General features: G+C 34.6%; 2 protein-coding genes across 4 annotated transcripts in view; one reads left to right on the top strand and one right to left on the bottom strand.

Annotated features, from left to right (window-relative positions):
* The window catches only part of LOC135842966 (protein O-mannosyl-transferase TMTC2-like), a 533307-nt gene that overhangs the window by 47841 nt on the left and 457599 nt on the right, over positions 1 to 27867 (top strand). The gene's annotated exons all lie outside the window — the stretch shown is intronic.
* The window catches only part of LOC135842307 (luciferin sulfotransferase-like), a 70858-nt gene that overhangs the window by 9094 nt on the left and 33897 nt on the right, over positions 1 to 27867 (bottom strand). For all 3 annotated transcript variants that reach the window (XM_065359699.1, XM_065359700.1, XM_065359701.1), the window contains exon 2: positions 2857 to 3080. In XM_065359699.1, the coding sequence (XP_065215771.1) occupies positions 2857 to 3061 (205 nt within the window). In that variant the 5' untranslated portion in view covers positions 3062 to 3080. The remainder of the gene's footprint in view (positions 1 to 2856; positions 3081 to 27867) is intronic.

Raw genomic sequence — 27867 nt, 5'->3', positions numbered from 1 at the left:
GGGATTTAAGTGAAAAAGAATACGACGTGGAAAAGTTTGAAATTTTTTTGAGAGGGGGGAGGGGACTGAATTTTTGTATCAAGTTGTCAGCTGTATTATTACTGACTCGTTATCAAAATTTTTCACACAAACTAAATTACTTCGACTGACGGGTTAGATTCAAACTTTTGAATTTTTTTTGCCAATATTTGAATCGAATATTTCATGAGATCTGTGAGAAGTTCTGTTGCACGACTCGTGCGTTTGCTCCACTCACATTTAGCTTGTATCTCGCAAAATTTGCACTTGTCAAGCTATTCCTCTCTACTGATCCTAGTAATTTTTTGAAACTGGTTTAAGATTGGTAGTTGAAACCTTCTCCTCTCCAAAAGTACATATATCACCCTTTTTTCCAAAAATTGCCTAAAAGTCTTGTTTTGTTGCCAAATATGAGTTGATAGCCTTGCTTTGTTGCTAAAATTATCATTCTCGCTTTTTGTCAATATTTCCCGAAAAAGACACTTTTTCTTTTTTGCCAAAAAATTGTAAAACGATCTCACTCAAGTATCCCTTCTCCAGTAACTTCCAAAAAGTCTTGCTTTTTACCGAAAATTGTTTTTCCTAAAAACTGTCAAAGATTCACCTTCTCTGCCAAATATTACAAAAAATTGTAGTTTTAACTATGCAAATGACCCTAAAAAGTCTATCATTTTTCAATTTTTTTTTTTACATTTTTAAATGAAATGTTTTGGCTTTTTTGGAATTTTTTTTCTTCAATGAAATGTTTTGCTCGCGTCTTGCAACTTTTCGGTTCATCTTGGTTACTTTTTTGAAGAGTAGGGTAGAAATGGGCAACCTGGCCCAGTTGACGTATCGTCCGCTAGGAGCGGTAGTATCGTTTTGTTGACATGTTGATGATTATTATGTTCATGATCATCGACGATGGAGGTTTGCGGGCTGGAAGTGTTGGTTGGTTAGAGAGGAGTATACAATACACAACGTATGTAAGCGATGTTTTTGTTAATTTCATTGAATAGGTGAGATTTTTTTTCAGATGGGGTTTGAGTAAAGTTACCAACCAATTTAGCATTTTCTAAAGCAATGGAGAACGAAAATGAATTTATTTTTTAGATACAACCTGTTTGAAGCCTTCAACATTTTTTTTTTCTTTAAATCGGGAAATAAATAGAAACGAGCAGATAATAATTTTCGTAGGTAGGTATGTTTTTTTATTACCTACTTACGCGTACATAAATATTGAAAATTGATCATGCTGATTTAAAAAAAAAAGAATTTATTTTATATGTGCGCTTGTTCATATTTCAGTACAACGTGGTCACATTTAGACAAACAAATACATTGCGAGATCAAATATTGATTTATGAATTTATCTGCATACTTGATCATGAATATAAATTCATTTTCGAAATCAGCGTACTTAATTGAAAACATGCCAATCGATATATCACACATGAAGACCACACAGAAAGAACCAGACAAGTCAACAATTTTCAAAAGTGAGTTTAAAGTCGAATTAAATTCATATTGAGGAGTAAAAAAATGTAGGTAGTCCATTTGGTTTTTGAAAAAATTTGATTTTTTGTAGTAAAAATGGCCTTTAAAAAATACAGAAGGGGAGAAAGAAATGAGCCGAGACCAAATCTGAGGCAAAAGGAAGAAAATTCCAACATTAATAAGTATTTATTTTTCATTAAGTATGTCATCATGATAATTGATTTTCATCGAATTCAAGTTCTTGCAGAACACTAATAATTCAGTTTTTTGCTTGATTTTTTTACAAAAAGAGTGACTTTTCAACTAGTAAGATTGCGTATCTCTTCATTTTTTTCCTATTATGCCTCGAGTTGTGTTTGTGGGCTGTTGTGTGATGTATTTCCAGTCATTACTTTTATGAAATTCAAATTCATGTTTAAAAACGTGAATTGTCTGGTTCTTTCCTTGGACTCTTCACATATGATTCTCCATTGCTTTAAAAAATTCAAAATTGGTAACTTTGCTTAAGAAAACAAAATTGTACCTATTCGATTTACTCAACATCACTTCGTTGTGTATACCCCTCTCTAACCAACCAACACTTCCAGCTCGCAAACCTCCATCGTCGATGAACATAAATCATAAACATGTCAACAAAACGATACTACCGCTCCTAGCGGACGATACGTCAACTGGGCCAGGTTGCCCATTTCTACCCTACTTTGAATATTTCTGATTACTTAAGTCACCTACTTTTTTTGAAAAAATCTTTTCACAAGTCCTGTAAAAATTGTCGTTTTTTGAAAGAAATTGTAGAAAAGTGAACCCTTGTGTCAATCGAGTTTCGCCAATTTTGCCCTGTAAAACATTTTCTTCAACTTCTTGTTTTAATGTGAAATTTTATTCTCAAAAATGGCAGAGGGGATGATGATAACTTGAAAAAAAAAGTATTGTCCAAAAGTCTCGATCGAGTTTCACTATGTGACCGTCCGTGATAAAACCGACCATCCGTCGCAAAAAATCGAAAATGTTTTTTCGCCTATTTTTGGGCCTTAAATGGTTTAGGGAACAAAAATTCGCGAAAAAAATTTTTTAGATTTTTTGCGACGGATGGTCGGTTTTATAGCGGACGGTCACATATAGAGTTCAATTGGAATATTTTGTTGTGTAATTTTTTCACATTTGCAATTGAAATGTTCTGTTTGGGGGGGGGGGGGGATTTTTTTTACATCAAAATGTTTTGCTCGCGTTTCCAACAATGTAGTTTGACAATAGTTTTTGGTTACTTTTTTTCAAACTTTTTCAGTTACCGAAGTAATTTGGGGGGGGGGGATTTAGTTTGAAGCCTGTTCAAGTAAAAAATAATATATTATTTGTACGAACCTGATTTAGGATACGATACGACCCAAATATCCTCATCCCTCACATCGAGTTGAGAAATTTCTGGCTCGACTTTTGGAAATAAATCAGTTAGCATGTAGCCATTGCAGCTTACATATCCGGTCACCAGGGCTGCTTTGTAATAGGTGTCCACGATTTTCTTTGTTTCTTCGTCGAATTCGCCAATTTTCTTGATTTTTTGCAACATATTCGCTAGTCTTGAATCGCTGCAAATTCAAAACAAAAAACGAAAAAACAAAAAATTAAGAATTGAAAACGATTCAAAAATTTTAAAACATATGTACGTTAAATTAACGTAGCCTAATGATTGATACTCGAGCAGTTACTGTACAATGCATATACATTAGACATACATGATTGTAATTAGTACCTATATTATTATCATGTCTGTGTGCAGCGGTAGCACTAGGGAGGGTATCAAAACCAGATACGGAGTACGATGAGTACAAATACATGCATCTATTCGTATGTAATTTCCTCGAACGGTGTTCGATTATTTGTGTATGCACGTTTAATATATCATTAATTATATCGGTCTATTTGTTTGATAAACGAAGCTTTATCGCTCAATTGTGTTATTTTCGATAGTGTATAGATTTATTCATTAATAGGAAACGAGTCGAGTCGACTGCTATGCAATTAATACGAATTAAGCCGTATGATATATCGGTGGTTTGATCTTTGCGCCGATAATGTATGTTAGCAGTATTACATAAATATTCCAGATACCAATCAACGTTTAAACAACAATCGGCTGCATTTACGTGCACACATAGGTATGGTATATGTGGTATTTGTAATGCAGGTCAACGACGCTCCAGATGCACGTAGAGTATGGTTTGTTTGCGTGATGACCTTATGCAAGTTTAGGTACCTACGTGAAATTGTAACTACGTAAACGACCTGGACGTGAGATTGGTTTCTTACCTATTCGTGTGTGTGTGTGCTGTTTTGCATACATATATCTGTTCTGAATTATGCATATGTGTGCAAATATAGTATGTACTGGGTGATCTATTCTAGCTTTCGAATATTTCGCCTGGCAGTTAGGCAATCTAAGCTGACCCGATGTGTGAAGGTTTGCCGATCTCTACAAAATTCAGGTAACCTAATTTGCTTCAAAGTGTCATCATTTTTGTTTTTTCAACTCAAAGAATCGGGCCATTCCACGAAAAAGTTGAAAAAAACTTTTCACTCGATGAAATAAACTCATTGCAAAAGAATCAAAATCCCAAAAATAAACGAATTTTAAATTTTTTTGCAAAGAGTGTAATTTTTATCAACTTTCTCATGAAATACGTCAGAAAGAGGTCAAAATAAGGCAACTGAATAAATTTGAACTTTTTTTGATGTTTGGAATTGAAAATTGCAAAATTGAATTTTTTCGAATTTTGATTTTTTTGTGATGAGTTCATTTTATCTACTTAGTAAAAAGGGGTTTTCAACTTTTTCAACGGATACGTAAAAATAGGGGTCAAATGGGTCAACATCACCAATCAAAACTTTTTTTCACGTTTTAAATCAAGAAATCGCATTTTTTTGCACACTTTCAATTTTTTAAAATCGACTTTACGAAATAATGCCATACCAATTTTTTAATATACTTATTGTTCAGCATAAAAAGTTGTCCATAATGTATTTTTTTCAGAATTTTCGAAAGTCGAAACTATATGAAAACTACGTTTTGAAACTTTTTGAGCTAATTTTTCGTACGAAAAAGTGGTAACACTGATTTTTTATGATATCACCAAAAAACCTTTCAAAACCTGTAACTATTGGAAAAAGTTTCATTTCGGTAGGTATCGTTGTTATCGAGTAATCCACTGCTGAAATGAATGATATTTCAAGTTCACTGAAAACTTTGAAACCCCCTAGCAGCCTTTGAAAAACGGCTAGAGGGCTGCGATTTGCGTCATTGGTCATCCTTTCGGAAGGCCTTTCCACAGGAAAAATTTCAAAAAAATCGTCATACCCCCCTTTCCACTTATTGGTCAAATTGACGTGGAATGACCCAATCTGCAAACTTTCACCCATTGGCTCAGTTCAGGCTGTCTCATTGTCAGGAAAAATATTTGAACTCTGGCGAGATAGAGGGACGAATACGAAAATAAAGAAAAACATAATGATTAAATTAAACGATTCGTGCTCAAATTCCTGTGTACGTTTGATGTAAGGGTGACTGACTATAGAATATCCTCTCATTTCCCAATAATATTGATGGGTTGAACGATGCACTCGTATGTTTTATCGACGCAGCAGCTGGAAATTCACTGGAATATTTATTTTTTGTGGTATTTGCGATGGCTCGGCATAGTTAATAGGTCATTTGCTTGAGATGCATCATTGTCACGTAGGTTATTTCACGTTCACCAAGCCTCAGAGAGAATTCGGTAATGAGAATTTTTACGAGTATAGTCTCACTGATGATGTCTGTACTGCCATCATACCGAGAGAGTTGGGATTTTACAATGCGAAGACCATAAAGCCGAAAGGCTCCTGAAAAAGAATTACTTTTTGAAGACCTACATGTACTACGTAGGGTAGGTTGTTATATACTACGTGGGCTAAGAGCCAAATTATGGTGGAAATTTATCGTATAAATATCTACCTACTTGGTCGAGATTATTAAGTTTAATAAGTATCTACGTAAACGAGCCTAGACAACTCGTAGTATAGTATTTAATTCTCCGAAGGGATGTTAAGGTTTATACACGATGTTTAGATTTGTACCTTGTTTTACTGCTCGCACGTAGTTTTGTAGGTGTACCTATCTGACTGTAGGTAGTATAACTTAAGGTGGATGTTATATATTTTCATTTCGTGTTAATACGAGGGATAGTCGGAAAGTAAGTTTCACATGGCTGGAAAAGTATGAACGCGTGGACATTTTTTGACCAAAATTGGAGGAAGTATAGCTCAAACATTCAACCAGATCTGACAAAATTTATTCTGCATTTGGGTGAATTGTTCGTATTTTACAGCGTGATTAGTAGAGTGCTGATAAAAAACATCCGTCCAAATGTAGTATTTGGCAAAAAAAAATTTTTTTCAGTTGTAATAATTATGAGTAAAATTCATCAAGAATTACTCAAAAGATATCATACTAATGTTTTTTCAAGTTGATACGTTATTTGGCGCTGTAAATTGTTCATGTGATGGTTGCAAAATTTCTGGTGCTGAGTGACTTTCGACAATGCCGACATTCAGCAGATTATCATTGAACAATCTACTTCATTTGGATTTTGATTGACCAAAATAATGTTACTATGCTATGTCTGGAGTGGTTCTCAATCAATTTTCCAGTGAATTTTTCTTTTATTATCTTGGAAAATTAATTTTTTCTAAAATATAATTTTTGGACGGATGTTTTTTATCAGCACTCTACTAATCACGCTGTAAAATACGAACAATGCACCCAAATGCAGAATAAATTTTGTCAGATCTGGTTGAATGTTTGAACTATATTTCCTCCAATTTTGGTCAAAAAATGTTCACGCGTTCATACTTTTTCAGCCATGTGAAACTTACTTTCCGACTATCCCTCGTAAAACATTTTATTGTTAAAGTTACACTGTTATAACAACCTTTTCGCGTTTTAAGATTGTAAGGTTGTTGCATTATGAGCGTACAAAAGTCGAGATTCCAAGTACCAGATTCACTGTCCGATTTATGATTTAAGAAGCTAAATTAGCCTTACGTGTTAAGAACGGATTTTAAGATGGCTAAATTACTAAGTATAATATTAAGAGATGGTACTTTTAGCAGTGTTGAATTTATACGAGTATGCGTTGGCTTATGGGCTGTTTCGGTTGGGGAATTAAAAACCAGATTTTGGATGCGAATTATGCGTACGTTTATGAACGTATTTTATTTTACGAGTAATAGGGTTTAAAATGTGTGGTGAAGATTTAACAGGAGAGAAGGTAACGTTTTCTGAAAGGGAAATACCTAATGTTAGTATGAGTGTGGAGTGAAACGTTCATTCTTTTGGAAAAATTTTTTCTAACAGTAAAAATCTTCTGCTTAATACTGCAGATAAGGTTCTTTTATTTCTCATTAGCTCTCAATCGGAACGAATTCAAATTTTTATATGATTTGAAGTTGAATGATCCCTGAAAAATAATGTAATTTCCGAATTGTAATTTATGTCGGAAAACTGATAACTATAACCTACTTGAAATACATAATTAAAAAATTGAAAAATGAAAGTAGGTATCAGCGATAGTTGCGCATAATTTGAAAATGTTATATAATCACAACGCGATTTTCTCATTTCCTATTTGGTTTAATCAGACCGGTATCATTTTGCGATTAATCATTTTGAATTTACAATTCTTTTTCTGGCCACTTCAATAATTACATAATATTGCATGGTTTTTCGCGAATAGGTACCTACTTAAATTTAAATGGTACTTGTTTTTATTACAAATATGTATTTAACAGAACTGGGACCATAAATCTAATCTTTGTCAGATTCCGGATCTTTTTTCTTTTTGTGATGAATATTCCAGGTTACCAAAAGAATGTTGAATGAGAAATAAAGAAAAAAACATGCATCCAAAATATTTTTCTGGAATTATCTACTCGTAGGATATTTTTGATTTTTTCTCTCAAGGATTTTCTTATTTGAAATACGTAGGATGATTCATAGTATTAGTTCATTGCAATGTGTATTTAAGAAAAACGTTCTGTATAGTTTTGTATTGTATGTACTCAGTACTGTAAATTATTTGAAATCGTAATCATTTGTATAATTAATTAATCCAATGTATTATTTTTATTTGTTTCAGGTGAGTTCAAATTTTCATCATAAGAGTAAACCTTGTGGTTATATCTTTGCATTAGAATTTGAATTGGTAAGTTATTTCTCGTGATCTACATTATTATAGAATTTTTCTATCAAGCTGTTGATCCCTATGAAAAATTTCTTACCTCTTTTCAGAATTTGTTCAATGATCTAGAATATATAAATTCGAGGATGATCAGATTCTGCTCCATTTTTCAGAGTTTAAATTTTTCAAAATAGCCTAAAATTGCATGTACTGGTAAAAAATTAGTTGACATGGTAATTTCTATAGTGGGTCGTTCATCAATTTTTTTTTTGAAATTTATTGATGGAGCCTAAAAAGAAATCATGGGCAAATGACCTCGACAAAGCGTAGGGAAAATTCAAAATTTTAGATCAATGCCCAAGCCCCCCCCCCTCCGACAAGAGCTCAATTTGAAAAAAAAATCAATTTATTTTTCTTGTGTTTCGAGAAAATTTTTTTTTTAACTATCATACATTTTGAAAAAAAGAACTGCTATTTTGGAATTTCCTGCACTTGACAAAAATTAACTTCAAAATTTTCTACAGAAGTACTAAAGGCACCACAAAAGCACGTGAACTAAAACATGAAATTTTTTCTGCATTTTATCGAGGTCATTTGGTCATGATTTTTCGTTAGATTAAAAAAAAATTGAAAAACGACCCATCCTAGAAATACGAGTGAGTAACTCTTTGAAACATTCTCTGAAGGGGAGGAGGGGATTTTCAAATTCTATGAGAATCGTTTTCAGCTGCCCTGGAAAACTTGAACCTCTGCAAAATGCAGAAATTTGGATTTTTTGATTGAGCAACTGAATTTTTTGTGACTTACTACTGTATGAATCATTGAATCCTTGTGCTCCACTGAAAAAAATTAACAAAATTGGTGATTGAGTGATTGAAAGCTTCTTTTGTCAGTATTGGGTGAAAATTCTCAATTCTTCTCTGAAATACACCGCGAAGTTGTGCTAATCCATAAACCATCTGTTTTGGTCTTATATTTTTTTTAATTTTTTCAAAATTTGAGAGTCAACTTTGAGAATTTGTTTTTCTTTTTGAAAATGAAAAATGGTAATTTTTTTTTATTAACCTATGTACTAATATCGGAAGTCATGTCCTGGAATGCTAATAAAATTTGGGAAAGGTGATCTATCTGCAAATGAATTCTAAAATTTATCTTGTTTTTCAAGACCTTTACTCTCATTTTGTTTGGACACATCTACATATTTATGATTTTTATTCAGCACTTTCGTAAATTCTCAATAAAATAATTTTTTTTTGAAAATTTATCTAGTGGAGTGGGGTGTGTATTTTTAAAAATTACCCAAATGGGCAAGAAAAATGCTTGAAATAATTAGGTATTTCAAGGACATTTCTATTTCACTTCAAGAGGTGTTTTTCTTCCAAATTTTGTTCTCTGAAAAAGTCGTTTACGAAAACCTTTACTACAAAAGGCCACAAAATTAACTCTCTTCGCAATCATACTTATACTTAGACATAACGCTGGTATAAAAACTCTTACTTTAATTGACGCTCTTAATCGGGTTAATAAGGCTTTTTTCTTTCACGCAAATAACCCGAATAAAGTATACACTCGAAAGAGGTAGAAAAGATTATGTAATTACTCGGGAACGAGAACACAACGCGTGGTTTATTTTTAAATAAATTGTACTGTTGATGCAAGTTTTTTTTTACTCTCTTGCCGATTCGGCGAGGTGAATTTCAAGAGACAGGAAGATAGGTAAGGGACTCTGTGTGTATATACTGTATTATACAGAGAGGGAAAAAAAGTAAGCTCTAAAGTGGATAATAATTTTACGTGCGAAAACTCGCTAAGCGCGCGTACTCGTTATCAGTAATGATAAGTTTATACGAAGAAAGGATTCTCGAAAAGGAAATACTCGTTGAGCGAGCGAGAGTGAGAGAGAAACAGCAAGAGGGAAATTTTCCATTTGTGTGTGTGTGAAGTGAACGTTAATTTTCAGCCCGTTAGAATGGATTACTTTGTATTTTTTCTAGCTTTCTACCATAGAGTTTTATTATATGACCGTACCTCGCTTACCTATACGTATACCTATAGTATACTATAAGAAACATGAACGACGAGCTTGTTAATTAAAGATAAGATACTGGGTAATTTTTTTTCGCTGAATTTTCGTATATAAAATGAAGGGTTCCTTTCCAAGTCGGCCTAAGTCCATTTTTATCATTTTTGAGTTAGCAGCGCCATCTGCTGGTACAGGTCGGTTAACACCTTTATCACCTTGTCCCAACACCTGGCGTTACTTTTTTCGCTCAGGAGCGCTGTTTTGCCGGCTCGAAAAAACAGCTGATTATTCCAAAGTGGCCTAAATCCATTTTTTACGAGTATTTGTATACAAGTGCGGTTGTGCCGGTTTTTTTTTTCAAGTTTTTCAACGATTTTCGAGAGACGAAATTTGAAGGTGCTTCGAATGAAATTGTTTCAGAAATGTATTAAATTAATGATTCGTGAATTTTTTTTTGAAAAAACGCGTTTTTCAGCTCTTTTTCGAAATTTTTAACATCAGATAATTCCAAATGGGCCTAAGTCCACTTTTTCTGACTGTTTGACGCGCTCTGGAGCTGAAAATACGCAAAATTAAAAAAATACCAATACGGTACTTTAAAGCAGAAAGATCAAGCTTCACAACCATATAATCACATCATTTATTATTGAAGCGGAAGGGCGAGAAAAACACTTATTTGTGTTTTTCTCGAAACGAAAAAAATGGACTTAGGCCGACTTGGAAAGGAACCCTTCAAATGTTTATTTAACGTATTTTAATTTCTGTCATAATATTGTATGAGGGTTTTACGATAATGCTAAAAATTTATCACGTTGGGTTAGCTGGCGTGTTTTTTTTTTATTTGACTCGACTCGAAAATGAAATTCATGCCGACAAATGGCCCCAGATAAGAAAACTATTACGAGTTTAGCTCGAAACGAAAATTTTTTCTGGCATTTTTTGCTGCGACATTGTGTTCTGTGTAAGTGGTGTACGAGCGGTATCAATTAGCCGAGCTATATGTTATACAAGCCTGCAGGATTTGAGATATGGCGAGAAACTTACACGTGTGGAACAAACGCGGCCGGCGTAAATTTCTACTTTATGTCTTTATAGCCGATCGCACTCGCACATTTAATCGAAGAGATGATTTAAAAGCTCGCTGGAGACTTATTGCAGTAGACGACAATTCGATTTATACTCGTACGTATAGTTTCGTTAACCGATGCGATCGCAATGCCGTTCAGAATGTTGCTTTTTATGCAATTTATTTGTGTGGTTTTTTCCCATCGTCTTCCCCTTCCCCCTCCCTCTATCATATTTGGTTTTTCGTTAGATTATGTAAATTCGCTGCGTGTTTCGATTTTAATAAATTTTATTCGATAGATGTCGATTTTATGTAACCTTGAAGTTTGGGAATTTTTTTTTTTGGTTTAATTCGCAAAGAAGAAATTTCGAGTCGTAAAGTTTTTATTGTTTTCGAAATTTTATTCCGAGTTTTTCCCCTCTTATTCTCGATTGTTTTAAATTTATTACGAAGTCAATATGATTATATGCATTTTCAGCTCTTGGGAATTCATAAGTTGCGAGTGGTGTTTTTTTTCTTTTTGCTGTTTCAAATTTACGAGTTTGGTTGAGCCTTCGTTGTGTGATATTCGATTTCTTGCGAGGGTTTTCATTGTGAAAAAACAGCGACAAGGCGAAATAGGCGTGATAATTTTATAAAGAATTACTCGACGTGTTTTTTTTATTGCTTCGATGTGATGAATGATCGATATAATCTGGCTCCAAGAGATGAGTTGATGTGTCCAAGGGGAGAGAAGCTGCATTGCTGATTTTATCCTAGAACGTCGAACTCTCTTCCACTTTTATGATCGGCTATAAAATGCGAAATGAATATATATTTTTTAATTTATTTGGAGAGATTTTCGAAAATGTACCTGGTCAATCTTTCGTGATGCAAAAACTCAAAACTTTTTATTTCGTTTGGTGTTTCTGCTGAATGATTTTTTATTGGAAAAAGACTGTTTTCACCCATGTCGCTGTGCATAAAAAAATAAAGGCTTACGTATTGCTTCGAGTACCCTTAGAGGAGGCGGGTTTTGCGCCAGGAAGAAGAACTTGAGAGTGCCAACCTTCGATTTAAACGAAACCGCGATTTTTGAAAAGACCAAGGTCTGTCAAATGTTCAGCTGGCTGAATAATCGAAGAGCCCGCATAAGGATCACCTGCAGCCATCTGCTGATCCACCGGGGCAATTTTTTTCTTAAAGGAGGAGTCCTAAGGAACATTTCTAGCCCTTGTCCTCAAAAAAAAAAGGGGCCCTACTTACAAAATGGCGGCCACTTTGATTGACAGGTCAGCCAATGAAAATCGCAGATTTTGCGTTCCAAAGTAGGACTTGCAGGAAATGTTTTAAACGGTACAAACGTAGATAGAAAGATCAGGCAAAAATTCATCACCTGTCAGAATTTCAAGTGCTAAAGTGCCTTTTTCGGTTTTTGGTGAATTTTTGAAAATCAAATTTAGGCCAAAAATGAGGGGAAAAATCAAATATTTTACCAAATTGACCAAGAAAACTGAAATTTGGGATATACCCGATTTTCGACATGCCAAATCGATTGGAAACGGTTTCAACCTGTTTTGAGTAATTCTAGAGCCTCCAGCAGATTTTTGAACCTCGAAATTCCCATATTTCATCAAATGGAGATGGGAAGCCGAAATTTACTCTGCAAATTAATTTCAATACGCTACGAAGTCAACTGCAGGTGGATTTCAAATGGTTTTGGAACCTCCAGCGACTTTTTTGAAAATTACTGGAGCCTCCAGTAGATTTTTGAAACTCGAAATTCCCACAAAATTTCATCAAATGGAGCAAAAAATATGAAAACTCAATTTGTCAAAATTTTTCATTTTTTCAAACGCCAAAATAATTAAAAATGTAATGCCACGCAAAAAATCAAATATTTTGTTAATGAGAACCAATTGATTATTTCCATTGTTTGATGTATTTTCTTGATAAATTTTTAAGTTTTTTTGGGCAATTTATTGAAAAAAATGGGAGAACAATATTTAAAACATGCTACTCTTGAATAAAAAACAAAAAAAAAAACATTTTCAGTACAATTCGTACATTTATTAACTGTACTTTACTTTTTATTTCCTCAAACCTGATACCAACCCCTATTAATTATCACTGCAGATGGGATTTTTATGCTTTGCAAATTTTTCTATCGACTAAAAAAGTTGCATATTTGATAAAATCTCCACGAATCGTAAAATTTCATGATGAATGAGCCCAATATCATTTTGAATATTTTGCATATTTCAGACCAAATTGCATACTTCAGCCTATTTTAAGGAGAAAATCAGTCTGCATTATTTCTGTATACCTACTTGAGCATTCTCTGGTATTTTCTGAATATTTACAAAAAATTTGTCAAAATTGAAATTTTTATGATTTTTTTTGTTCAAAAAAATTCGAACACTGCTGAATTGTCATCCAGAAAATTTTCCCCGAAATAATTTATGAATTTTTAAATTACAGGTTTCACCTAGTTTTTAAAAAGTAGAATGTATTTTTTTATCACTGGTTTTATTTTGTTTTGAATTAAGGGTTTTCATGTTTTTTAGCTTGAAAAATCCTTTTCAGGGGTACCTACGTCACTTAAACTGAAACTTTTGCATTTTTTTGCATATTTTGGATGAAAAAATAATTGCATAAATTAATCTGCATGAAAATCCCAGCTCTAATCATCATCCTTCAAACTTCAATAATCACTCAAAATTCAAGCACTTCGATTCGTCATTCATCTTTATCTCACCAACCCACCGGGAATTTCTTATACTTTCGATACAAATTTTATCGATTCATCGTCATGCAAAATTCCCAAGAACTCACAGAGACCCTATCTGCTTTTTAAATCCCTCTCTCCAGCACTCTTCTTCGGGATATTTTTCCAGTCGCGTGAGAAGGAGCCGGTACGCTATCAGCATCGCAGCGACGACATATCGATATACCATAGCAACTAATTTCGTATTCTTACCCATAATTTGGTATTATCTCGACTCCGGCAACAACCGAAAAGCCTTTATCGTAACTCGATCAATTTACCAAACCCTCATTCATCACATTCTCTCGTATAGTACACTATACACACGATTTAAATATCAAACGAATAAATACAGCTTCCAGCATACCCCCGTATATTCGTACGTATACGTTTGCGAGAATCTCGACTATAGAAAAAATGCTGCCGAAAAATAAAAATAAAAAAAATATTATCAAATAATTTATTGTTCATCGAGTCTCTCTACGAGCGATGCCTATACAAAAATACAAACTATCATCGCGCTTAAAAACCATTTTCCCCGTACGCAGTACCCATGGAATGAATGTTTTTCTCGAGCACGAAAAAAAAAATGAGAAGATAAAAACAAATCAAAAAATATACAACTTTAACAAAAAGAATCCTCCGGTAGCCTCGTCGTATAGCACGGCGAAGCGTGCAATGTCATCTAAAAGGCTCAGAAATTTCCCTAATAAATCATTTAGCAGCAGCGAATTCGTATACATAATGTGATGGTCGGAGGCGAACAGAAAGGCAATGGAACTTTGGAAAGAGTAAGGAGAAGCAGGGTTAAAATGAAGGACCTTTATTATAGTTACGTACCGCTTGTATCTCGTTAATCCGGCCCAACCAATACACAATAACAATCGCCGCCGCGGATGGAATATTTACGACCAAGATCAAGAGAAGTGCCGTCTAATCAAAGGCGCAAACCAACGCTCTCTCGGAGAGAGAGAGAGAAAGAGAAACAGAGCTTTTCAAACAATAAAATAAACGCGAACGACCTTAGGCCGGGACTAGACGCGAAGGCAGAGAAGAAGGGGGCGCAATGTACACCAATTTTCATAGCGGTATAATTCTGAAAATTGTATAACCTATTTTCATATTATTGTGAATAGGAATATATACCGTTGAAATAACGTGGCTTCCTTTTCTTTTACATAGAATGGCTCTCTCGGCGTCCCTTGTAGAGCCCCTTATGAGCCTCCTACAGACCTCCGATAAGATAATAAAATTACACGTATCGAGCTCCAGCTCTCTGACTTCGCCACAGCCGCAATTTCAGAGTCGTACTTAAATAATTAACGAACGAATATACTACCATCGTGGTCAGTCACTGGCTTATAAATGGCGAATACACGTGAAAAATTTCTTTTTCGTTCACAGTTGGAAATTTTCCATTCGTTTTTCCACACTAACAAAGTCACCTCGTCGAATAGGTATATTCTTTCCCACTACTTTTCACCTATCGCTGTCGTTCTTTCGTCGTGGGTCGAGGGAGGAATAACTTGAAGCATGCAGAGTGCAACTGCCACAGCTGTATAACCTCACAACAACGCAAACCTGCAAGCTCCAAGCTGCGAAAGCTTTTTATGTAACGTATATACGCCTTCTTCTTCCGTCGTCTCCTGCTTCGAGCAACGGAAACATTCCGTTGAAAATATTTCATGTTCGAGTACACGCCGGAAATAATATTCTGTCGTCGGGAGTTGTGTAAAAGTTTTGATTTTCTGTCAAATATATACATTTTTTTCGCTTCCATTTCTCGTTTCATTTTTTCCACTGCTTTCTCCGCCATTCCCTCGCACTTTACTCTCGAGGCTACGTCGCTTTCTCTTATACCGCGACTTTTATTCGAATAACTTTGTTCTTTTGAATCTTTTTTCTGCAATTTTTTCGTTTTTTTTGCAGTCGTCTGAAATTTAATTTTCAGACACAAAGCTCTCTCCCACTCGTTGTCTACGATTCGAATGGGAAAAAAGTATTCGAGAGGTGAGATATTTTGACGAACGGGAAGGAGGGGTAAGAGAGGTTCTTGCTGGATAATTTGAGCATTTGATGAAATAGCTACAGAACGTTTTTTTGAATTCATTTACAAAATGTAAGCTCTGAAAATGCACATTTTACGAACTAGATCGGAGAGAACTTCATACGTGGTTGATAGTCGGGGGGCTCGCATAAGGATCTATTGCACCCCCTGCCGATCCGATTTTTGGCGAATTTTTGAAAATCAAATTTACCTAAGACAAAAATGAGGGAAAAATCAAAATCTTACCAAATTGACCTAGAAATCTGAAATTTGGTATATACCCTATTTTCGAGCAGTCAAATCGATTGGAAACCGTTTCAGACCGTTTAGAGAAGTTCTGGAGCCTCCAGCAGATTTTTGAAACTTGAAATTCCCACAAAATCTCATCAAAATGGAGTTGGAAAGACGAAATTCATTCTGCAAACTGATTTCGATATGCTACGAAGTCGACTGCAGGCGGATTTCAAGTCGTTTTGGAGTCTCCAGCGACCTTTTGAAAATTACTGGAGCCTCCAGTAGATTTCTGAAACTTGAATTTTTCCACAAAATTTCATCAAATGGAAATGAAAAGCGGAAATTTACTCTGCATTCCAATTTTAGTACTCTTTGAAGTGGACTTCAAGTGGGTTCAAGTCATTTTGGAGCCTCCAGCAACTTTTTGAAAATTCCTGGAGTCTCCAGCAGATTTATGAAACTTGAAATTTCAACAAAATTTCATCAAATGGAGTTGAAAAGCTGCAATTCACTCTGCACAATACGTGCTAGAGTTAATTGGGACAGATTTCATGGTATATATTAAATTAACTGAAGTTTCAAAAAGGGTGCAGGAGGCTCCAAAATGGATTGAAACTGCGTGCAATCCACTACAGAATAATGCCAATAATAGGGCGTCAACTGGATCTCATACTTCTACCTCAAATGGAGGGGAAAGGGTGAATTTTTTTAATTTTCAAATATTTTTGAACTGAAATAGGGGACCCTGTCCTAAGATGACGCACTTTTTTCCAAAGCCTAATACTTCTGATCCAACCAACAAAAATTGACAAAAATGTGATGGAAGGTCACCCAGATTATGTACTACTTACCACCAAAATCTTAGGCCATTTGTTTTCAAACTCTTGTCTTAATCGCAAGAATTGTAAATAAGGTCAAATTTGCCGTCTTAGGAATGGGTTTTAGGTGTTAAAATTGGAATGCATAGTAAATTTCGGTGTTCTAACTCCATTTGATGAAAGTTTCAACAATCTTCTGGAGACTACAGGAATTTTCAAAAATTCGCTGAAGGCTCCAAAATAACTTGAATCCGCTTGAAGTCATTTTCAAAGAATGCCAAAATCGGAGTGCAGAGTAAATTTCCGCTTTTCATCTCCATTTTATGAAATTTTAAGTTTCAGAAATCTAATGGAGGCTCCAGTAATTTTCAAAAAGTCGCCGAAGACTCCAAAACGACTTGAAATCCACCTGCAGTCGATTTCGTAGCGTATAGAAATTAGTTTTCAGAATGAATTTCGTCTTTCCAACTCCATTTAATGAAATTTTGCGAGAATTTAAAGTTTCAAAAATCTGCTAGAGGCTCCAGAACTACTCTAAACGGGCTGAAACAGTTTTCAATCGATTTGGAAGGTCGAAAATAGGGTATTTACCAAATTTCAGCTTTCTAAGTCAATTTGGTAAGATTTTGATTTTTCCCTCATTTTTGGCCTAAATTTAATTTTTAAAAATTCACCAAATCGAAAAAGGCACTTTAGCTCTTGAAATTTTGTCAGATGATAAATTTTTGCCTGCTCTTTCGATCTACTTTTATAAGGTTTAAAAAATTTCGCGCAAGTTCTATGTTGAAACGCTGACTGACCTGTCGATCAAAATAGCCGCCATTTTGTGAGTAGGGCCATATTTTTTTTGAGGACAAGAGCTAGAAATGTTCCTTAAGACCTCCCCCTTAAAGAAAAAAGTCAACCCGGAAGATCGGCAAGGGGTGCAATAGATCCTTATGCGGGCCCCCGGCATTTATCAAACAAATTTTCAGTTTCTAAACGTTCTTGACCGCGAGCAAAAGCAAAAATTGGATCAATTTTCATCCTTTTCCACCTCTCTCCAGTCCTAGCCCCTCAATTTTTCAAAATGGCTGACGTAAACATTCACTTTTAAACAATAAAATCACCTTTATGATAGGTACTAGGTGTAAAAAGTCATAATACAAGTTCGAATAGGCATTTTGTAGACATTTAATATGCACACTTTCCCCTTCTCCCTTCCACCCGACATTTATACACTCGAATATAGATTTTCCGTCACTTCTCCTCAACACACGATACTTCTGTATACAAGTTTTTCTTTCATTTATTCGAAGATCGAACACATAGAAACTGTCTACAGAGTAAAACAGCGTGCACCACCATCAGCATCACCATACATGGCACATTTACCAGTCTACTCTCGTCCTGTTTTCTCCTCTTTTTAGTCTTCTATACGACGATAACGAATCGTATTCGTACACCTATGACGTCTACACGCGTACATGAAAAACACGAGACATTTTGACTTCAATTTTTCAAATCTATCGAACGCTCGCTCTCGCTCGCGCTCGCTACTTCACAAACACACGTTCGAAAAACTTTTTTCTTCATCTCGCGACGAATCATTTTTATCCTTTTCTTCTTTTATATATTGTATTGCGTATAAAGATTTCCTTCATTTACTCTGCTCCTTTCTCGATTCACTCTGTCTGTACGATTCGTACACCCCCGTCGTGCTCGTATTTTTGTCGCCATCATTTTACACGTATATATCGAGAAATATTTCGAAAGATATTGGAACACGCCTCACACCCGTAACTTTGATTAAATTGAGAACAAATGTGAATTCTTAAACGCGTATATACGAGTAATCATTCGCCGCCGTCGAAAAGAAGAATATACGAGTAGGTACGTAATACGTATGTATGTGTATAAGAAGGCGACAAGGTAAAAGAAGGGAATCTTCTCAAAATTGATCTTTTCTGCGCGCAGATTTCAGTTTGTTTTGGGATTAGGATTTTTTTTTCATTAAATTTTTTTTCAAGAATGGGATTTATTTACAGAGATGGATAAGGGAATTGGAACCTTTCTGCTTTATTTTTACAAAATATATGCATGAGAAATGCCAATTTTTTTGGGGGGCTTAATTTTTAAAATTAGTTTTTTAGGTACACATAATTTGAACTGTAAATCCTTTTAGAATGTACTATCATGTTTGCAAATGAAAGGGCAAGTAATCTACGAGTCAAAATAATTTCAAGGAGGGGGGGGGGATAATGAATTGAAGGCGTGGAAAATTGTTAATCCATTTGGGCAGCTAAAAATCCAACAACAAGTAACTTATTCTCGGCCTGTACAAATGCGTTATCAGATTATTTGAAACTTGAGGAACGTTTCGAACCTACTGGAAACTCATTACCTACTTGTCGAGTGTTTTTGAACCTCCTACCATTGGCGTGTACTTGTTTTATACGAGTTAGAAAGTATACGAAAGAGGAAAACGAAAGAATATACTTACAAGAAGAAAAGCAGCAGAAAAATAGGCAAAATATCTTTCAACACGTGTCCCTTTCATTTGACTCGGTTCATAAGTTAAAAGCTCCCGAGACACGTAACGCGTCAGAATTAAAACACAACGCACGCATTAAAAAGCGAACAACAAAAGTCGTCGAGAGCGCTTGAGAAAAACACTTTAAAACTCGAAAGGGTATGCGTATACTATGCGTGTACATTGTACACCTGCATACCGTGTAAGCCTCTCTCAATATTGCCTACATATACGAAAGGAATTTTCCGGAAAAGCTTGCTTCATCGTCTCCTTGTACCAGTAGGTGCTTCTTCCCCATCCCATCTCGTATAGTGTCGCTGCTGGGATCTTGTATAACGTGTAACATCAGGTAGGTATGCGATACGAGTATGTTGTGTAATGTGTAGTAAAGTGAAACATGAGAGAGAATCGACAGCGACACTTGGGTAAAAATCACTTAAAAAGCGTGCATGTTATTTTCACGCGTTAAAGTTTTGAAATTTGTACACATGAAGGAATACTCGTAAACGAACGAATACGTTTAACTATGCGAAGCAACAGGTTATCAATAGGTAGGTACACCTATGTGTTGATTAGAGCTTTCGTTTCGGTGTGTTTCTGTTTGTTTATAATTATTCGGAACAGGGCACGCGATCGTCATAGTGCGTGTGTGGTGATAAAGATATCAGTCTTAAAAGTGTATTTGCTGGTCGAAAAATTGCAGGATAGGAAATGTCGAATAATAAACGCCATGATAAAAATTTTTTATGGGAATTTTTTCTTTCAATTTTTATCATCGAGGTTTATTTATTTTTTGGTGGGTTATTTATTTAAAGATATTACGATATTGACATTGTTGTCGATGTCCGACTACATCGACAACGAGGAGATATTCATTGTAAACGAAAAAACTAACATTTTGGACTGTTACGTACTCCTTGTTGTGAAAAAATATCGTGTTTGTATTTTTTAAATGCGTACCCGGGGAAAAAAGTTCAAACTTGGCCATACATGATCATGTATGACGACTTCATACATGATCATACTAAAAAATTGTCCCCCACATGCTCATGTATGGATCATTTGTATGAAATTGCATGTTTTATATCATACATTTTATTCTATAATCTAGAAAAGTGTCTATAATCTGGAAAAATGTCTGAAATTCATTTATCCACATTTGTCTTGCATTCTTAGCACATCGTATGTACTTATACCATTCAGCAAATCATCCCATATATTTTATACTGACAATGTTTTTATTATAAAAATTCATACATTCTCGAATTTTAAGTATGATCATACATGTTCATGTTTAAAAAAATCCCCGCATTTACACATGATCATGGTTACACTAAATCATACTTGATCATACATGATCATATATGACATGTATGATCATGTGGGGGACAATTTTGTAACATGAGCATGTATGGAAACTTCGGTTTATGTATGATCATGTATGCTCGAGTTCATCCACCATACATGATCATGTATGGCCAAGTTTGAACTTTTTTCCCCGGGTAGTTATGGATTTTAATTAATTTTTATTCGATTTATTTGTTCTTCTGTTTCGTTATTTTTGATTTTAACGTTCGACTCTGCTGTTTCGTCAAATTCTAGTATTTACGTATCGTATTATGCTTGAATTGACCTAAGAACTGATATTTCTTCGTTCTCTTCGTCGGAGCTTTGATTCATTTTAATAGAAGTTTACAAAAAATTTAAAAAAACCGCTATCGTGTTTAATCAGCCAGTAATTGGTTTATAATTTATGAATGAATTACCTATTGAGATACATTTTTGTTGGTTTATCGTGATCAATTTCTGTCGGTTAGTTATCAACCAATAGTAAGCCGGTCAATGAACGATTCAGTATCAGTAAAGTTAATATTTTTACAAATTGTTCACTGAAGAATTGAATAATCAGTACAGTGAATCTTACTTTCTTGAAGGACCTTCATAATATATCGTTTGTCCCTTGAAGATCTTTCGAAAATTCAGCTACAAATGATCAATTTTGTGTGTTTTTAATGTATCTGCACTACAGACACCTAATTCATTGTACATATATAATCAAACATTTCTCAAATCCATTTGCTCAAATAGAAATCCTCTCCCTTCAGGAATTTTGCTCAAAAATTTTTCTGAATTGATTTCACCGAATACCTCTGTCACGAATTCCTCAAAATCCTCCCTCCCTATCTCTTCAGCATCTTTTTTTGGGGGAGGGGGAGGGGATGATAGATCATTGATCCAGCGAGGGAAGAAAGCAATTTGAGTGATTTTTAACATTGACCTATTCCAGCTCTCCCTTTGTTTAGATAGATTGATCCTACGAGCAATGGCACGTCTTTTTTTTTGAAATGAATGAGGTTTTCCATGGTGCTATTTTTCTTAAATTTTCTTAAGGACCTTTTGCGTTCAAGAATTGCAGTTTTTAATTCCTGACACAACCAGAGTATACAGATTTTTTTTGAAATTTTGAAGGAGGATCTTGGAATGCTTTGAATGGCTGCTTGAATAATGGAATCAGGAAATTGTTCAACTATAAAGTCCAGGTCTTCAACTGGAAAATCAATAGGAAGAATATTTTCATTGAAGTGTGGCCAATTTGCTTTATCAAGAATCTATTTGGCGCATTTTTCTCTACTTGGTTTTACAATTTGATCTAAAAAAGTAGGTAATATTAATTGGGAAGTGATGGTCACTATAATGTAAATCATCTTAGGGATTCCAAAAGAGAAGATGAGAGATGTTTGGAGAGCAAAAAGTCAAGTCAATGTTTGAAAAAGTACCAATAGAAATATTAAAATGGGTTTGCTTTGAAGAGTTTAAGAGTATGGTATCATTTTTAAGTAGAAATTTATCAATTATATTGCCACGATAATATGTAGTTGAAATGGAACCCCAAGTTTTAGAATGAGCATTGAAATCTCCTAGAACAATATTTATGGGTTTGGTACCTGAGAGATGTGCCTCCACAGGCTTTTTCTCCACCTTTTTAAAGTCGAAACGAAAAAATGAATAATTTTTAAGCTTAAAATAATGGTGAGAACGGAGATGTGTTTCCTGTAGAGCAATAATCTCAGGATTTTGATGATAAATCATTGTTTTCAACTCGCCAGAGTGGCTATAAACACCATTTATGTTCCACTGTATCAAAAGGGCCATTTTTACCAATTTTATAATTTTTTTAAAGATTTTTTTTCTAAAGATAGTTCTGTGTTCTGTGAGGCCTGGGAAATGAGAAGCTTGAAATGAATTGAACTTTTGAAATCTATTTTCTACAAATTTCTTTACTTGTGGAAAGAAGGAGTAAAATCTAGACTTTTGTTTTCATTTAACCTTCGAAGACGCACAAGTTGTCCTGAAACAGTCGTTTTATTTACTTTATAAATTTAATTCGAAGTTTTCATCGTCGTCGCAGAACCTCTGTATCAATTTAATTAAATATTTTTGAAAATCATGGAATTTAATTGAAGCTTGACCAACCAAAATATTTTCAAAAATCCTAAAATTATTCAAAAATACACTAAGTACTAGATGATAATAAGCAAACAATTTTATTTTTTTAACTCTAGCCTGGGCAAATTTTTAAAAATTTGTATTCGACCTATTTTCCATAAAAGACTTAAAAAGGTACTATTGGGTAAAATAGGTAAAATTTCCCTGTCCTCGGATTTTTGAAATTTTGATTGATCATTATTTGGCTCCCTCTGAAAATAATTTCGGCCCCAAAAAATGTTTCCCAGGCTACTTTCCCCCTGCTCACAATAACTGAAAATCTGGTCACGTGAATTTTTTCAACATTTGTTGACCCCACCCCCTCCCCTCAACAAGAGATATTGACGACAGAAAATTTGAAATCGGCATAATCATCCAATTTCGGTAAACTTCAAAATTTTCCGTCAGGTAGATCACGCTCAAAAATTCAGAATAACTCTTGAAAATGTGGTTTTTTGGGGGGGGGGGCATGACATTGCCAAAAAAACGCTAATGCTGGTTATGTAGTTTTGAAATTTTGCATGAGATCTCTTTAAAAACGGTAGAAAATGAGACAAACTCTTGAAAACCTCGTTATGGGATCATGGGCACGCCCTCTCCCAATTTTGGGGCAAGAGAAGATTGGTAATATGCGTTCATATCTTACGAATCGAACCCCCCCCCCCAAAAAAAAAAAAAAACAAATATTAAGTCTGAAGAGGTCCAATTGGAAGATTTGCTCATTTCAAACCCTGAAAAAATACACACAAATTAATGTTCAAGGGATAGATATTTTCAAATTCGGACTCGGTTTTTGGATTCGTCTCCTTCCTTATCTTCTTTCTTCCTCCTCCTTCCCTCCCAGACCAACTTTATCCTCAAATTTTCGCCAAAAAATGACACGATGGTGTGTAAATTTTAAGGAATTCTTCAGTTGAAAATCTAGTGATTTTATTAAAGATTGTTATTCCACCATTTTTCGACCAATTTTTACCCTCTGCGGTAGAAAGAGAGTTTTAAATTTCACGAATCCACTCATAGTATCATTTTGTCTCTAGAAAGGTCATTGACAGTATTGTTGAGGCGCCTATTTCTAAAGTAATTGCTCATTTTTCCGAATGATTTGTTGGAAAATCGAGTCTATTGATTGAAAAATTCGATAGATGGGTATAAGAACTCCTACATGGAAGTAACTATCTTCTCGAACGATAAAACTGAATGGAAGAAAGAACTCAGAGATTTTCGAGCCTTTGCAAAAGCTTAAACGGTGCACACGAAATTCATTTAATTATTCGCTGTAGTGGGATTACACAAAAGAACGTACAGTAGCCTATCAGATAGTGGACGAGTGAAAAATGATACGAATTTTTACTCGAAAAGAATCTACAGCGCGGCGTAGGACCATCTTTTAATATTTCTCAAATTCCTCCGTTTCGATTTCTCGAACGCGATAAAAACATTTGTTGGAGCGAAAAAATAGAAATTTATACCGTGTTAACAATTTTGCCGAACGAGGCGCGGTGTAAGAGAACCGATATGTGTACGAGAAAATCGGTGTCTTAGAAAGGGTAGGTAAGGTAAGTTGGGTGTGAAAGGAACTGGAAGGAGAAGAACCTTTACTTTAGTACGAAATCATCGCTATTTAACGATTTTAAATTTCTTAAGGTACATATCTTTTCATCGTGTGCCAACAACGGCGACGACGACGACGATGCGCGATTGAATTTCATTCCATGAATTTCGCATTATTATCCGAAGCGAAGCGAAGCGTTTGCAGGAGGAAAAAAAAATACTCTGCTCGGCTCGGCTCGCGCGACGAACAAAATTACCATTCTTATCGCTCGAACGCGAGTATATTAGCGTGTTAATGTTTCGAAAAATTTTTCCAAAGGCGAGATACTACCACCTATACTGTGTATCTGGTTAAAAGATGCCACCTGCAGGGGTGAATGGAGTATATTTTTTTTCGACGTCGAATGGTGGAAAAAATTATTTACGAAGAGTGAAATTTCGCTATACTACTCGTATAAGAGGACGATGCTGTTGTAGTACCTATAAGGACATGGAAAATATACACTCATTGAACCGAGACGATGCTGGCGATGCTGGTGCTGTATTGCAGCTCGACTCGAGCTGTTACGATGCTGTGTAGCGTGAGCACAGCAACGTTAGCGAAATATACTCTCGATGAAAGTTTTAAAAGATGGGAACATAGTACATCTGTTGTTGGGAGATAACAAGTTAAACGATATTTAATTAGCGTGTACACCTATTTACCTTACCGAAGAGGCGATCCGCTTTTGCAGAGAGGGTTATTTAAAGGTAATATAACGGAGCTCGTTTATTGGTAAATACTACCGTAATCTACTCCTTTTACCGGGTGTTGGTAATTTAATACTATATAAGTACGAATTTCTAGCTTGTTAATGGAGGCGAAATAAATTTATTGGCTTGTTTTTGTTCTTCATGCCGCGTTCGTTGGGTCAATTTGTGATGCGATGCGATGCTCATCGCAGAGATGCTGAAACGTGTCGTGTTTGGTATGAATATGATTTATAATCCGTGTATCGCCATCCAAGGAAGACAGGGTGCTCGATGCTGGATGTTCTTGTGTATGCCAAGGTCAAAAAAGCACGTTCGAAACGATTTTTTTGAATGGAACACATTTTTGTGTAGGAGGAGGTGTTTGGGTTGTACTCACGTTTTTTTCTGCTGATTAAGTTACGTAATTGATTTCGAATCTGTAAATTGTTTTATTTACATTGTGCAGATGTAATTGCTATAAAAAAGCTAAAACAAACAAAATTCAGGGAACTTGCGACTAATATGCTAGAAATTTTTTTTACCTAGTTCACAGACAAGCTTAGGGCATAATAATAAATAGGTACCTAATTACCTATTACTACTACGAGTAGTGATAATAACATTAATCAGATCAAAACTACGAAGTTTGAACCGTGTACAGAGAAGATAATGAAGGTATTTTCAGCCAGAAAAACATTTTTATCTGTTTTTAATGTATTCACAAGAATCGATCGCTTTCTGCTTATCACCCAGATACGTGATAGAAAATAATCTAAAATAATGATACTTTCGATATCTACAATTCAAATATACTAACGTAATTTAAATACCCGCTATGAAGAACATATTCGTTACGTAAGATTTTTGTAATCTGGCTTATTGGAGTAAACAAACGAAGTGACTTTAAATACGATACATTTATCCAAAAAGTAAAGCTGTGGTATTGTGGTGTGTTTTAAATCTCAATGTAGGTCATTTGTGATGACATGATCATTGATCTGTAATGCGTGGGAGATGGTCAATCTGGTCTTAAGTTGGATGAAAGACGAGATTATTCGTTCACTTGGTGAATGAAATGATAAACAAGTTTCAGGGAGGGGAAGAGAATGAAGATATAATGTGCCCTTGAATTTTTTACTCTGCTTTCCGTCGGAACTGGAAATATTTTCGTTGAATTTCAAGGTGAAAGGACGTAAATTTGGTTTCAAAAAATTCCTTTAACAGATTGAAATCATTTTTACAGATGCACTGCAATGTGTTATATGCTTGAAAATTTTCCACTAAAAACTTGACATTTTTAAGGAATTCTGACGATTTCTTTTTAGAGGAGGGATAGTGTACGAATTTGTAGTGTTGAGGGGAGGGAAGGTACGATGTCTTGGTTTATCCTTACTCACGTTCATATTGATAGAATTGAATTACGTCTTGAAATTTTTTATAGTGGTATATTTTTTCTGTGAAAAATTGAAAGATGTCAAATGACAGGGTGTCCAAAGATTTTGCAGATGATGTGAGTCAGTGCTGAAAAATCATGCATTTAACAAGTAGGTGTTGAAAATAGAAAAGTATTAAAATTTTCTTTCAGGTCAAAAGTCGTCGTTCATTTTGTAAGTATTGAAAATTCTTCCCACTTGAAAAAAAATCATTTTGGAAAAATAGCTTTTTATCTGCAAAGCAAATCACGAAAATGCCTCGAATATGCTTATAACTTATAAGTATACCGAAGATCATGAGGACATATCTAGATATATTTTTGCTGGAGAATTAAAATTTTCAAAATTTCACTGGAAGCTCTAGAATTATTCAAAATCGCCTCCAATTGATCCGTGAGTTTGAAAATGATAGATGTGAATTTGAAAATGTGGCCCATACCAAATTTTGGTTTTTAATTTATATGATTTGGTTAAATTTTGAAGAAATTGTGATTTATAAACATTTTTTGGAGGCTCCATAACTGCCTAAAATTATTCTGAACTTCCAATAATCGATACGAGTGGGATAGGGATTAGGGGTAAGGTACAAACCAAATTTCAGCTTTCTTGCCCAAATGAAATGCGGGGTAAAATTGTAATTTTTTTGCCTTTTTAGACTTTGATTTGATTTTGAAAAATAATTCTTCAAAGCCTTAAAATTGAACTTTTAGTTCTTGAAATTATGACTGTTGCAGTACGTATTTTAGCATATTTTTTCGATCGAGCTACAGACTTGAAATTTTTCTGCTAGTTTGAATAATTATCTTCTGTGATGTCTTTTTTTGTATTTTTTTCATTTTTTATGAATAATTTTTCAGCATGTCTGAAAACATTTAAATTAGTCACCTATTTCTGTAATTTTTGAGGATATATTTTTGAGAAGGGAAAATACAGAATGAAATAAGACATTTCTCTACTTTTTCAGTGAGAAGTATTGAATTTGTTTGAAAATCATCGAGCATATAATGCAAGAAGTTGGCAAACATGTTTTAAAAAAATGTAGGTGTCAGTGTCAAAAATTCATTAAATTGCAGGAAAATCGTTGAAAATTGCTTGAAAAATTGTTAAAAAATTGGCCGATGATTTTGATCAAATTTGAAATTTCACAACTGAGCTACTAGCCGAACTTTTCGCCATCATCTGTTTTCAAACGAATTGTTTAGGTGGTCATGAGAGTATTAATTTATTTAAGGGAATCATTCATGAACGAATTATTGATTAATTTTTTGAAAGAACCATTCGCTAGCAAATAGATTCATTTTTAGCGAATCATTCGCCAACGAATTGATCAATTCTTCAATTTATGACTCAATTCGTTCGTGAACTGTGAAGGAGTCACTTATACGAATCGATTCGTTCGCGAATGATTCGCCAAAAATTATTCAATTCGTTCGTGAATGATCCACCAAAAATTATGTAAATGAATCGATTCGTTCGCGAACGGGTCACTTATACGAATCAATTCGTTCGCGAA

Source organism: Planococcus citri, chromosome 4 (assembly GCF_950023065.1).
Source record: "Planococcus citri chromosome 4, ihPlaCitr1.1, whole genome shotgun sequence".
In the NCBI taxonomy this organism is placed as follows: Eukaryota; Metazoa; Arthropoda; class Insecta; order Hemiptera; family Pseudococcidae; genus Planococcus; species Planococcus citri.
The sequence above is the reverse complement of the archived record's forward strand: the minus strand, read 5'-3'. Positions and strand labels throughout refer to the sequence as shown.